The following is a 13,764-nucleotide window of genomic DNA, read 5'->3' as shown; positions in this document are numbered from 1 at the left end:
GGTGATGGACAGGGAGGCCTGGCGTGCTGCGGTCCATGGGGTCGCAGAGAGTCAGACACGACTGCGCCTGAACTGAAGATGATACAGACTGACATGAATGCGGGTGTGTAGAATGACAGAAGGTTGTGGACTATTGCGTGGGATGTGGGACTGAATGAAGAGTCAGTCACTTGTAATTTTTCAGTATTGTCCGCACTGAATCTTGAACGTCTCAAGTGTTCTTGAAAAATCACATCTGAAAATATTAACCTGTGAAGTGAGACCCAGCTGCATACTTCTCTTTTTGGCATAATCACCCTCTGAAACTGTGTGGGAAGAAGAGAATCCACAGCCCCCTTCTCTAGTTCATACTGTAGGAAAATAATTTCTATATCTTTCACAATGAGAGAGATATTTTTGTTTCCAGTTTCTGCATTTTCCTATGTATAAATGATTCTATACATATTTGTCCAATTGATAGCAAAAAAAAGTTTCAAAAGGAAATTAAATACATTTTTTTTGGCAAGATTGCTTTAATAACAGAAAATAGCATTGATTCATTTGTTTTTTTTTTTTTTAAGGTTTATGTATTTGTGGATAATTTTCCATAAGGAAAGACGATAACACATGAGGATGAAAAATATATAACTTTGAATTGGAATTGTCTAAAGTCAGTAGTGAATTTCTGTTTGCTACTCTTCAGCTTACAAAATTAGTGAGGAAGTCCTATTCAAAAATTACCCTTTTAGAAAAAAATTTTAGATGCATGCAATTCAAATTTTCAGTATTTGTCATAATAATTCTGTGCTAATGGATTCACATTGGGCAAGATCATATGTCTTATACAATGTAGAGTATATTTCAATTGCATAATTTGCTATGAATTCAATCTCTTTTAGGCAAAACAGGAGAACTAATAGACACCAGATATTTTGACATGTGGGGAGGAAGTAAGTGTGAATTACTTGTAACTGTTCTGTTGCTGGCACTAAATCATACCAATATAATGTAGTCCATTGATGAGAAAATAATGGTACTGTTTTGTTTTAATTTTGTTTCTTTTCACTGAATGTCCAGCTCATATTTAAATGATTAAGTCATATTGCATACACTTCGCTTTTTTATAAAAATTGTTGGTTATGTGTAATTAAGAGCAGTGATAATCACACTTGAGATTTGTTAAAGTCTGAGTCCTGTTTTCTGCAGGACAACTAATTCAAAGCTTTAGGCTGCTTTGGGTTTCTGTCTGAAATTTCTAAAAAAAAAGAATAATTTGAAGAAGGGCATAACCAGTGTAATAGTGTTTACCTTACTGAATTGATTTTTTTTGCATAAAATTTTTCAGTCTCAAAACTAAGTTCATAACCAGGATTATTATTCAAATAGATGAATATTTGAGAGAAGGAGTAGAATTTTCTTTCCAGTTTATTGCACTTAGAGCAGTCCACAGATAATCTTCCTAATTTGGCAGTTCCAAGGAGCAGGTGGAAATAGTCACCAGCCTGCAGAGGGAAGGACCTGGCACCTCAAAGAAGATGGTGCCTGAAAGAGATTTGTTCCTTAAGTGTGAAGGAAGGCCAACACTGATTTAACTGTTGATTCTTTTCTAAGTTGAAGCTCTCCCCTGCACCTCCTCATCCACTTTATGAATTCCCTGGAAGCCAGCAGTTGTTAGGCTTCCCAATTTTATCTTGTTCTCAGACCATTGAGCTTTTCTAATATTTCTTCAGCCTGTAATAAGATGGCATGTATTATTTATTTTTTAAATGAGATCAGAGCTTTTCATGTTGTCAAAACGTGTATCAGCTTAAAATGTGCCATCAGTTTTAGATTCTAAAGGAATGATTTGTTCTACCAAAATTTATTACATGGAAAACCTCTTATAAAACTGTTGTTGAAATCAGTCATGTGACCAGAAGCTCTGGTATTTCATCTCAGATCAGCAAACTACTGCTGAAAATACCCCTCAAATTTAGAAGTAGTTGCAGTTTACTGCCATCTTTGGATTTAAATGCAAGTGATTTGTTAGCTGCTCTGTTAACATTTTTTTCTGAATTAAAAATGCTATTATTTTAAGATAGAATGCAGTTTTAGAGAAATTTTTGGAATCTTTGCTGTGGAAAGAAACTGAACAGTTTTGAAGTAGTATTAGACTTGGGCACTTAGGAATCTGACATTGTAAGGAGTTCAAGATGTAGAATGATTTGTATTGATAGTTTCCAATCAGCCTCTTTTGATAGTCACTGACATGGTTTAATCCTTTGTGAATCTTAGTACTGCAGATGAAGCAGGTAATGACTGCAGTATTTGCCTTAATTAGTTTGACTTTTAGTGATCACTAGCTTACATTTCTTCCCCTAGTTTATAGTAAGTAGATATTCCCAGAAGATTCCTTAAATCACTATGGATGTATGTACATTTGTCCCACAGTATCCAAAGGGGACTGGTTCCAGGACCCTCTACAGATAGCCCTTAATCTGCAGGTGCTTGAGGTCCATAATTGGCCCTCCATACCTGCAGTTCTGCATCCTCGGATTCAACTAAATGAGGATCACATGGTACTGTAGGATTTATTGAAAACAAATCTCTATATAAGTGGACTGCTGAGCTCAAACCCCTGTTGTTCAAGGGTCAGCTGTGAACATATTTATATAATTTTTTTAAATTACAGATCCTTTTGTGCGTAAATAAAAATTCTCTTTTTTAGAAAAGTATCTGTGCAAACAACTTTATACATTTACTCAGGGAGTCCATGAACCTTTCTCCTGTCTCCTAAATTTCTTACTTGAAATCATGTCATACTTTAATATGCTATGGATTTTTCATTTAGCCCCTGGAGAATCAGTGCAAAACACACACAGGATGAATCAGAATTGGGAAATTTTAAGTTGATGTGAAACTTAATTTTTATCCTGTTCATAAGATTTGTCTCTCTTTTGGTTTCTCTACATTAGAAATTATCAATTTACAAACACTTCATTTTTTGTACTGTTACGTTCTAAGAGATTATCATGATGGTTAGTCATTAAAAAAAAACAAACACTTAACCCTTGCTGTTTTTTTTCAGATGTGGCCCCATTTATTGAGTTTCTGAAGGCCATACAAGATGGAACAATAGTCTTAATGGGAACATATGATGATGGAGCAACCAAGTATGTAAATTTCAAAATTTATGCAGCTTTGCATATCTATAATTTATAATAACATAAGCAATACATTTTCAACGAAAAAATTTGTAAAACAGTCAAGTAATCCACCTTTCAGATAAACGCTGTTGACTCTTTAAAATTTTTCTTTCTGTGTACTTATCATTCATCTATGATTGTGAAATTAGAATCACATTGTACATAAAGTTTGTTATACTCTTTTATGTTCTGTTTTTAACAACTGTAAATTGTTTTCTTTGACAATAATATTCTTCAGTACCATTTTCTTATGGCATTTCCCAACGTATGTCTGTCCTGTGAAACCCCAGTCCTTTAAAACTGTAATGGCTCTTTTAATCTTTTATCGTGTTAAGTTTCTAGGTCATTTTACCCTCTTGGTTGCATTTCTTGGCCATTCTCTAGGTGATCATTGTCCCTCTTAAAATGAAGCCCCAAGTTGGGCATAGTGTTCCCGAAGTGATCTGGCCAGTACAGGGTACAGTGGAGGTGCTCACTCACCATGTTTGAGAAATTACGGTTAATATTCATGAAGACTAGTGTTGCATTCATGCTCTTTAGGCAGTCACATCACAGTGTTCGTCACCTTAAATTCTCAGATCTCTTCATTTGATCTCAGAGGGTTTTTTTTGTTTTTTTTTTTTTAATCACTGATAAGTCAGGTCTTTCTCCCCATTCAGAACTTGGTTTTGTTTAATGTGAATGAAGACTGTATACTCATATACCTTGTTAAATTTAATTTTGCTGTTATTGGCCCACTTGGTCTTGATGCTGACATTTGTCCTATGAGATTTCCATTGTCTAGGCTTTGTACTCTCTCCAGAGTCATTCAGATTTCTAAATCTAAGTCATCAATGATAAACATGTTTACTATAGGCAGGGTGCCACCAACTGGAGACCACTTCTGAGGGATTCATGTATTAATCAGCTGCAGAAACTACTTTTCAGTTTCCAATGTACTCTAATAGGCATACTGTCCAGTTTCTGTTTAATTATTTAATTTTCTGAGACTGTCAGATGCCTGCTTGAAATTCGTGGATGATGCTAATTATAATAACCTGGCTTACTTCCCCAAAACTGCATTTAAAGCTGAAAGTATGAGATGATGTTTACTTGGCTTTATTAATCCAGCCTCCTTCCTATTACTCTTTCTCTTTATTTTCTTATTCTTTGTTTAATACTCACAGGATCTCCTTCTTGTAATCCATTCTAAAATTTTGCTAGGAGTTAGATTTAGTTTTATTGAACTATTGTTTTTAAAATTTTCCTTGTTTTTTTTTTTAAACTGAAATATTTAACTTTTAACGTCTTAACATCTTCACTTTCCATGATGCTTCTAAAATAACTGACATCACCTTGAAGATTATATTAACAAGTTCCTTAAGAATTTAAGTGTGTGACGTATGGGCCTCGAGGCTTAAATTTACTTTAAAGTACTTTATATGAACATTCCTGAGCCACTGTTCCTTTTTTATGTTGATCAAAGAGTGTTTGCCTCCCTGGAAAAGACAGTTGTGTTTTGATCTCGATATCCTATCATTCTCCTGAAACAGTGGATCACTTCATTATTATACTTGGTAGCAAAATTTCTCTCTGTGGCCTTTAGTAGTTTTATGAACCTCATCTCATTTTGAGCACTCAGGTCTTCCTGTAGTAGTATTAAAAGTGTTGTCATTGGTAACATGGTTTGCCTTGTATTTTTGCACACTTCCTTTTCTTATTTGAGCCCATCATGGAATAGAAGTGGACTCTGGCAGTTCAAACCCAGGTTGTTCAAGGGTCAGTTATATATCTCCAGAATTAATGCTGTGTATAAATGTATTAGTTACACTGCACTGCCTTTTAAAGAAATGGGATATTTTGACATCTGCTGTATCAAGCACTCAAAATATTGGCTGTGTTGCATGGTTTTCAACTTTTCTTTGAACCATGAAATCATCTTTTACTTCGTTACATAGAAGATAGCAAAAACGAATAATAAAACCTTCCAAATTCTACATAAGCCGATTAGAAAACTTCAGAAATTGTTGATGAAGTTGTCTTGTTATAAACTTGTAGTTAGCTAGACACAGGGACATGTGGCATGGGTGCCCAAGCCCACCCCCAGGTTTGATTCTTCACTGGGAGGAATCCAGGACTCAGCTTATAGACCTGCTCACTCAGGGCTAGCTATGATTTGTTACAGCAAAAGGATGCAAAGCAGAATCTGCGAAGGGCAGCTAGTTCAGAGCGGAGCCTGGAGGGAACCAGGGCACCAGGCCTGAGTTTCCAAGAGTCCTCTCCCAAGTGGAGTGACACAGAACATGCTTAATTCCTCTAGCAACAGATTGTGACAACACTGGGACGTGCTGTCCACCAGGGAAGCTTATTAGAGCTCACGGCCCAGAGTTTTTACTGGGAGCTGGTCATGAGGAGCCCTCTGCCTTATACATCCCCAAATTCCAGATTCCCAGCCAGAAAGTAGGTGTTTGGCATAAACTACTTTGTTTGCACAGTTTAGACACATGAGAGCCATTCTGATCAGTTCTGGGAATGGAGGTAGCCTCCCCAAATCCAAGCTTCCAGAGCCAGCCAAGGACCAGTCTTGCTGTTAGGCCTTTTTAAGCCCTGCTGTATTAATCCTTTTCTGCTTAAGACCTAAGGGTATTCTCAAAGGAAAGTAAGGAAAGATCAGCAGAATCAAAATGGAAAGCTCAGTTTCACGTTGCTGCTAGATCTTTGGCTAAATTGGTTAGTTTATTCATGCAGATCAAAACAACAACTTCTGAAATTTGGAAATCCAGAAGGAAAAATGATTGCCCTTCATTATATTTCTTAATTGTAAAATTTTTTAGGTAAGAAAAAATTGCATGTACTTCTGTCAGGGGGCCAGGCCTACATTTGGATAACCACCTACTCTGAAGTCATTTTTTGTGTATGAAGCAATCTCTTGGCATTTGTGAACCTAACATTCATCTATTTACAAGCAGCCCTGAAGCCTGCACCCTGAGGTGCAATTTGTGATTTTTATGAGATGTAACTGACTGAAGCCCATAGGCCTTCCTCCAGGAGGTTGTCAGTAGGCTGCCCAGTAAGCATGACGTCTGTTCTGCACCATTTATTCTAGATAAAGCAACAAAACTCACTACTAGTGCTGATGATACCAGTAAAATGCTCTAATTAAGGGGTCAGCAGTAGAACATTTGAATAAACTAAAGAGTGGAATGTAATAGTCTGCAGATCCATGACATGCTAACACTGTTCAGAAATGAGAGAACAGTTCAGACAGTACTTTCAGGGGATGTCCATCTATTACAGAAATTGCTTACCAAGTAAGCAGATGAATGAAAGTGATAGCAATTCATGTAAGGACGATTACAAGAAACACAGCTATAGACCCACTTTGGGGAGAAAGCCAGAAGCAAGTACGTTTAGTTGTGTGTGAAGGTGTCAGAATCTTCAGAGGCTGAGACTTCACTGGTCCTTTTGCACAGCTATTTCATTTATTTTGATTTCCCTTGGTTATAAATGCATCACTTTATATAGATAGGAATCTGAAAGACTAAGTATTCCAGGGCTGCCCCTGATTTTCTCACTGATTCTTATGACCTTTCCCAGGAGGGCAGCAGTGCCCAAGCTGTGGTTAAAACAGCTTCACTGCCCCCTGGATGTGACTAATTGTGACAGGCTAATGACATATGTAGCTCTGTCCTGTTCATGAAGCTTTTTTTGTTAACATAAAGTATCCTGTTTATCTTCAGGTTAGTTACATGAGAACTGCCTTGCCAGTTTAAGATACTTCACATAAAATATTTAATGCCCTAAAAATATTTGAAAAACTTGAGTCATTTTGCGAACATTTGAAGTTAACAAAAAAAGTCAGGTCTCTTATATTTTCATGTAGAGTTGAGTATAAACTCATTGTGTGTCAAATAAAATTATTTTTTAAATGTTATCAGTCCCAATCAGTAATCAGGACTTTCCTATTGATAAATGTGTTATCATCTCTTCAGGCAAAAATTACTGTTATGAAGTCAGATATAAGTAAACATAGTGTTAGAAACATCCAGATTTCTATTAACACTTACCTTAATTCTACTCAAATGTAATTTACAAAGAGTTTAGTCGAGATTCAAAGTGATTTTTAATTTTATGAAGATGTTGGCTACTTAAGATCTTGTATTAACCTGAATAGGTACCTGCTGACTACCGTTTCCCTTTTTTATTTGATGGAATGTAGATGAAAATGAAATGTTGTTGTGAAATTAAGACACCTAAAAGGTACTTCTAAAGAGCATAAGCTAGAAATTTATTTGCTAGATTTCATAACTTTCATCATTAAAGAATTCAAGTAGTAGGAATGTTACTCTGATAAAGTTTATTTTTTTATGTTCTCTTATTTAAGCCAGGGTTTTCTCATTTATTTCATGGTTGTATGTTAAATACTGTAAGTGTATCAGTATTCCTTAGACCACATACAGTACACTACTTTTATTGTATCGTTCTTTTTCTCTCTCTTCAAGACTCAATGATGAGGCCCGGCGGCTGATTGCTGAGTTGGGGAGTACGTCTATTACTCATCTTGGTTTCAGAGACAACTGGGTCTTCTGTGGTGGAAAAGGCATTAAGACAAAAAGCCCTTTTGAACAGGTTAGTGTCTCAGACTTCATAATTAATGGGCAACAGCAATTGTGTGAAACTGTACAGTACGTATTCTTATCCCAGTTATTTGCAACTTAGATAAAGCAGACACTAAATATGTTTCCATATTTTTCATAGGTTCCTGGCAATCAGTTATTTGAAATAACCATGACACTATTTTAATTTTAAAATTTAAAAACTAGTCAAATTCTACATGAAATTTTTTTTCCTATGTGACAATGCATTGGCCTATGATTACTTGTATCATAAGACCTTTAGGAAGTTGGTTATTAAAAATTTTAGCTGAACTTTTGGTATTAGAATCAATGAAGTACAGAAATACTTTAGAACTTAGTAGAATGTAAACTTATTTTTGACTTACAAAGGATCTTTAAAGACCATCTGCAGTGTATTGTTCTTTCAGCTCCTCTTTGAAGGTCTGCCACTGTATGCCAGACCCTCAGCATTGCTCATTTAACATCTTGAACACTAATTTATATGTTGATACAAGTGTCACTGAAATGAGTATGCTTAATTATGTAGTTTACTGAAGTACTATATGCAGTTTGCTAAAGTACTATACTGTGGTTGTGTTCCAACAGCACATAAAGAACAATAAGGACACAAACAAATACGAAGGATGGCCCGAAGTTGTAGAAATGGAAGGATGCATTCCCCAGAAACAAGACTGACGTGGAGAAAACTGAAGGCAGCACACTTTCATTGTTGGTGGGAAAGCCCTACCAGAAAAACTACGTGTAAATATTTTAAGAGTATGCAGCCATCTCGGTGTGTGCATGTCCATTATCTCTTTTGATATCAGGATTATTTATTGCTAACGTAAATAGCTGTCTTTGTAAATAGGCATCATAATGAGCAAATCACTGAACCATTTTCAAGCACATCTCTCTAATGGTACAATATTCAGACCATGATGCTAATGGCATCTTTTAATTCTAAAAGCTTACCAATGGATAACTGAACAGATATGAAAAATATATTGATATATACTAGTCGCTGTGAATGATATGGATTTTAGGGAGCAGACTTTGTTTTCTTTTACATATATATATGTATATTGCCTTCTGATGATAGTATCTTTTAAATTAAAAAGATATTGGGCTAGTTGTGTGTGTAATGTTACTTTACAGTCTGACTCCCTTGTTGTATTTCTTTTCTTAGTCTTTCTCTTCCCTTCCCAAGAAACCTATAAATAAAATAAGAAAACATATCAAATACATGAAAAGCACAACAGAATTCTTTGTTTAATGTACACAGTACAAAGTAAATATATAAATGTAGATGGCATTCAGGACTGTAGCTTGATGGATTTTGTGTTAGCAGTGTGAATAACTTGATTTTGCATAACCTATTGAGAGTGAGGCAGGAGGGGGCAACTCCCCAGAGCTGAGGAATCTGGCCAAGTCCCTTCCCCAGCCTTAGTAGGTCATTCAGGACAGCATGTCAGTACAGTTAGAACCTTACTGTTCTAAGTTTTCCTTATTTAATTGTCTTCAGCCTTGACCAAGTGGTTTGGAAAGAGGCATGCTTTAATGTCACAATGATTTTAGATTGTAAACCCAGAGATTCTGTATTTACTTTCATCTGACTTCCTGATAGTAGTTTTTGCCTGAAAAGATAACAACATATTTATTTATCAATAGAAAAGTCCTAATGAACTGATTAGGACTGATAACAGTTAAGAAATAATTTTATTTGATACACAGTGACTTCATACCCAATTCTACCTAAAAATATAAGAAATCTAACTTTTTTGTTAACTTCAGATGTTCACAAAATGACTCAAGTTTCTTAAAATATTTTTAGGGCATTAAATATTATGTGTGAAGTATCTTAAACTGGAACATAAAAAATGTAATGAACAAACTGCCACAGTAAAAGGCAGAACTTCAATTTTGGATCTCAATTTTAGATGCCTTACATAAAGAAAAACTAAAAGCAGTATTTTTTATTTTGCTATAAACTGAGTTGGAAGTTATTAAATATCAATGAGTTTTAGGGTACTGTTTCTTCCCTCAAACTGAATGTAATTCATGAATCAATGCACCTTACACATCTAAACAATTTTTGTAAACTTTTCAGATTTTTGGTGCTGATATGCTAAATCTTGCAGCATGTGTATTTTAACATTTCAAATACTTCCCTTGATTCTGTAAATTAAAAGAATAGCTATTTTACAGTTCCAGGGATTGTGAAATAAGTGTTGTTTTTTTTAGTAATGAGAATAAATATTCTTGGTTTTGCATTTGTGAATTTTTTTTTTTGTATTATCTGGCAAAGTAATATACCTACAGAACTTCACATTGAGGTTTGTCAAGCATTTATTGTCCTGCTTAACATGCAAAATTTAAGTCATTCCCATGGTTAAACACACTAATATCCTCAGGATATATCTTAACATGGGTAGAACTTAAGTACCTAGATGACAATACTTCTGTTTCAAGATAAGGACTAACAACGATAGCTTTATAGAGGTGTATAAAATGCCAAAAGATTGGTTATTTAATTGCTTTCATCCAGCTTGCTATTGTTTCAATTCTGTCTTGTATGGTTTATGTCAACATAACTTTGAAAGCAATAATTTTACTGTATTTTACTTTCAGATAGCTTTTAAAAATCAGCATTGTAAATGCAACAATGCTCATTTAATGTTCAGAATTTTCATTAAAATCAGAAATTTGGCATTGACACTTTGGTCTTTTAAATGGTGTTTAAGGACTTATGGATGTGTATTTTTATTTGTAATCATAGATGCAGTCCCAAGACAAGTTTATTATGATATGCCTGTTAAAATACAGCAAAGACAGAAGGAAAAAAAGTGTTATCTGGGAAATTAAAGAAAAATTGAGCCAGAATCTTTATATTCCTGACTTTGATTAAAATTTATCATTGTTCTTACTATGTTGTATTCATTTTCAAATGAATTATCTGATATTTTGTAATTTTTTTTGCCAGATGAAGCTCAATGCCTTTAGCCTGAAATGCACTTTATACTTAGTTTATACATATTATAAATAAATTGACCCCTCCAAAAAGATGATAGTTTCATTCAATTTGGTTGAGACGTCCCATTTTTAAATGAAAGAGTGAGAAATGTGCTATGTTTATTTAGGAAAGCAGTTGAAAGTAGAAATGCATTTAGAATATTTTAAAAAATGAGCATGAAAGGGGAAAAATTTCTTGCATTGATCAGGAAAAAGATTTGCCACTCAACCTCTTCAATTGGGCCTTCTACAGCAATAAGTGCATGTAAACGAGGAGTTGCAGGATAAAGTACCAGAATTTACTTTTTCTAAAGCATTCCTCAGAAGCATTCCTTTGCTGTCTCTTCCCAGGGTGACTCTTTTGTTGCATACCTGGTTTTTGATGGTTACATGCCAGTAGCTAGTTAATCTCTGTTTCCCTCAAAGCTCCCTCAATTTTTTTTAATTTACTTATTTTTAATTGAAGAATAATTGCCACTGATGAAAGAAATCAAAGGTGACACAAATAGATGGAGAAATATACCATGCTCATGGATTGGAAGAATCAATATAGTGAAAATGAGTATAGTACCCAAAGCAATCTATAGATTCAGTGCAATCCCTATCAAGCTACCAATGGTATTTTTCAGAGAACTAGAGCAAATAATTTCACAGTTCAGTTCAGTTCAGTCGCTCAGTCATGTCCGACTTTTTGCGACCCCATGAATTGCAGCATGCCAGGCCTCCCTGCCCATCACCAACTCCTGAAGTTTACCCAAACTCATGTCCATTGAGTCGGTGATGCCATCCAGCCATCTCATCCTCTGTCGTCCCCTTCTCCTCCTGCCCCCAATCCTTCCCAGCATCAGGGTCTTTTCCAATGAGTCAATTCTTCGCATGAGGTGGCCAAAGTATTGGAGTTTCAGCTTCAACATCAGTCCTTCCAGAGAACACTCAGGACTGATCTCCTTTAGGATGGACTGGTTGGATCTCCTTTAGGATGGACTGGTTGGATCTCCTTGCAGTCCAAGGGACTCTCAAGAGTCTTCTCCAACACCACAGTTCAAAAGCATCAATTCTTCAGCACTCAGCTTTCTTCACAGTCCAACTCTCACATCCATACATGACTACTGGAAAAACCATAGCTTTGACTAGATGGACCTTTGATAGCAAAGGTATGTCTCTGCTTTTTAATATGCTATCTAGGTTGGTCATAACTTTCCTTCCAAGGAAGGAATTTGTATGGAAATACAAAAAACCTTGAATAGCCAAAGCAATCTTGAGAAAGAAGAATGGAACTGGAGGAATCAACCTGCCTGACTTCAGGCTATACAACAAAGCAACAGTCATCAAGACAGTATGGTACTGGCACAAAGACAGAAACATAGATCAATGGAACAAAATAGAAAGCCCAGAGATAAATCCACTCACCTACGGACACCTTATCTTTGACAAAGGAGGCAAGAATACGCAATGGAGAAAAGACAATCTCTTTAACAAATGGTGCTGGGAAAACTGGTCAACCACTTGTAAAGGAATGAAACTAGAACACTTTCTAACACCATACACAAAAATAAACTCAAAATAGATTAAAGATCTAAATATAAGACCAGAAACTATAAAACTCCTAGAGGAAAACATAGGCAAAACACTCTCTGATGTAAATCATAGCAGGATCCTCTATGACCCACCTCCCAGAGTAATGGAAATAAAAGAAAAAATAAACAAATGGGACCTAATTAAACTTAAAATCTTGCACAATGAAGGAAACTATAAGCGAGGTTAAAAGACAGCTTTCAGAATGAGAGAAAATAATAGCAAATGAAGCAACTGACAATTAATCTCAAAAATATACAAGCAGCCCATGCAGCTCAATTCCAGAAAAAGGAATGACCCAATCAAAAAAATGGGCCAAAGAACTAAACAGACATTTCTCCAAAGAAGACATAGAGATGGCTAACAAACACATGAAAAGATGTTCAACATCACTCATTATCAGAGAAATGCAAATCAAAACCATAATGAGGTACCATCCCACGCCGGTCAGAATGGCTGCTATCCAAAAGTCTACAAACAATAAATGCTGGAGAAGGTGCAGAGAAAAAGGAGCCCTCTTACACTGTTGGTGGGACTACAAACTAGTACAGCCACTGTGGAGAACAGTGTGGAGATGCCTTAAAAAACTGTAAATAGAACTGCCATACGTCCCAGCAATCCCACTGCTGGGCATACATACCGAGGAAACCAGAATTGAAAGAGACACATGTACCCCAGTGTTCATCACAGCACTATTTACAGGATGTGGAATCAACCTAGATGTTCATCGGCAGACGAATGGATAAGAAAACTGTGGTACATATACACAATGGAATGTTACTCAGCTATTAAAAAGAATGCGTTTGAATCAGTTCTAATGAGGTGGATGAAACTGGAGCCTATTATTCAGAGTGAAGTAAGTCAAAAAGGAAAACACCAATACATTATATTAACACATATATATGGGATTTAGAAAGATGGTAACAATGACCCTATATGCAAGACAGCAAAAGAGACACAGATGTAAAGAACAGACTTTTGGACTCTGGGAGAAGGTGAGGGTGGGATGAGAGAATAGCATTGAAACATGTATATTATCATTTGTGAAACAGATCGCTAGTCCAGGTTCAGTGCATGAGACAGGGTGCTCAGGGTTGGTGCATTGGGATGATCCTGAGGGATGGGATGGGATGGGAAGGGAGGTGGGAGGGAGGTTCAGGATGGGGAAAAATTATTTAAAAAAAGAATAATTGCTTTACAATATTGATTTCTGCTGTACATCAACATGAATCAGCCATAGGTACATGTATGTCCCCTCCTTCTTGAACCTCCCTCCCATCTCCCACCCATCCCACCCCTCTAGATTGTCATAGAGCATTCAGTTTGAAAGCTCCCCCAATTTAACCTGGCCTCAACCTCTCCTATTTTTCCTCTCCCTGCCCCCATCTCCTTTCTTGAAGTTCCAGTAAAATCAAGGGTTC

The 13,764-nt window shown here is 36.0% G+C and overlaps 1 protein-coding gene across 4 annotated transcripts in view; it reads left to right on the top strand.

The window, feature by feature from the left end:
• FAM3C (FAM3 metabolism regulating signaling molecule C) overlaps positions 1-10,682 on the top strand; it is a 54,505-nt gene extending 43,823 nt beyond the window's left edge. The window contains exons 7-10 of one of the 4 annotated variants that reach the window (XM_081535349.1): positions 879-929; positions 3,047-3,131; positions 7,646-7,772; positions 8,366-10,682. In XM_081535349.1, coding sequence (XP_081391475.1) covers positions 879-929; positions 3,047-3,131; positions 7,646-7,772; positions 8,366-8,455 — 353 coding nt within the window. In that variant the 3' untranslated portion in view covers positions 8,456-10,682. Of the gene's footprint in view, positions 1-878; positions 930-3,046; positions 3,132-7,645; positions 7,777-8,365 lie in introns of all 4 variants that reach the window. The other 3 variants (XM_081535352.1, XM_081535350.1, XM_081535353.1) reach the window with 3 other exon arrangements.
• The last annotated feature ends 3,082 nt before the right edge of the window (positions 10,683-13,764 follow it).

The sequence above is a fragment of the Giraffa tippelskirchi genome, chromosome 10, assembly GCF_054371585.1.
Source record: "Giraffa tippelskirchi isolate mGirTip1 chromosome 10, T2T-mGirTip1v1.2.pri, whole genome shotgun sequence".
Taxonomy (NCBI): domain Eukaryota; kingdom Metazoa; phylum Chordata; class Mammalia; order Artiodactyla; family Giraffidae; genus Giraffa; species Giraffa tippelskirchi.
The sequence above is the reverse complement of the archived record's forward strand: the minus strand, read 5'-3'. Positions and strand labels throughout refer to the sequence as shown.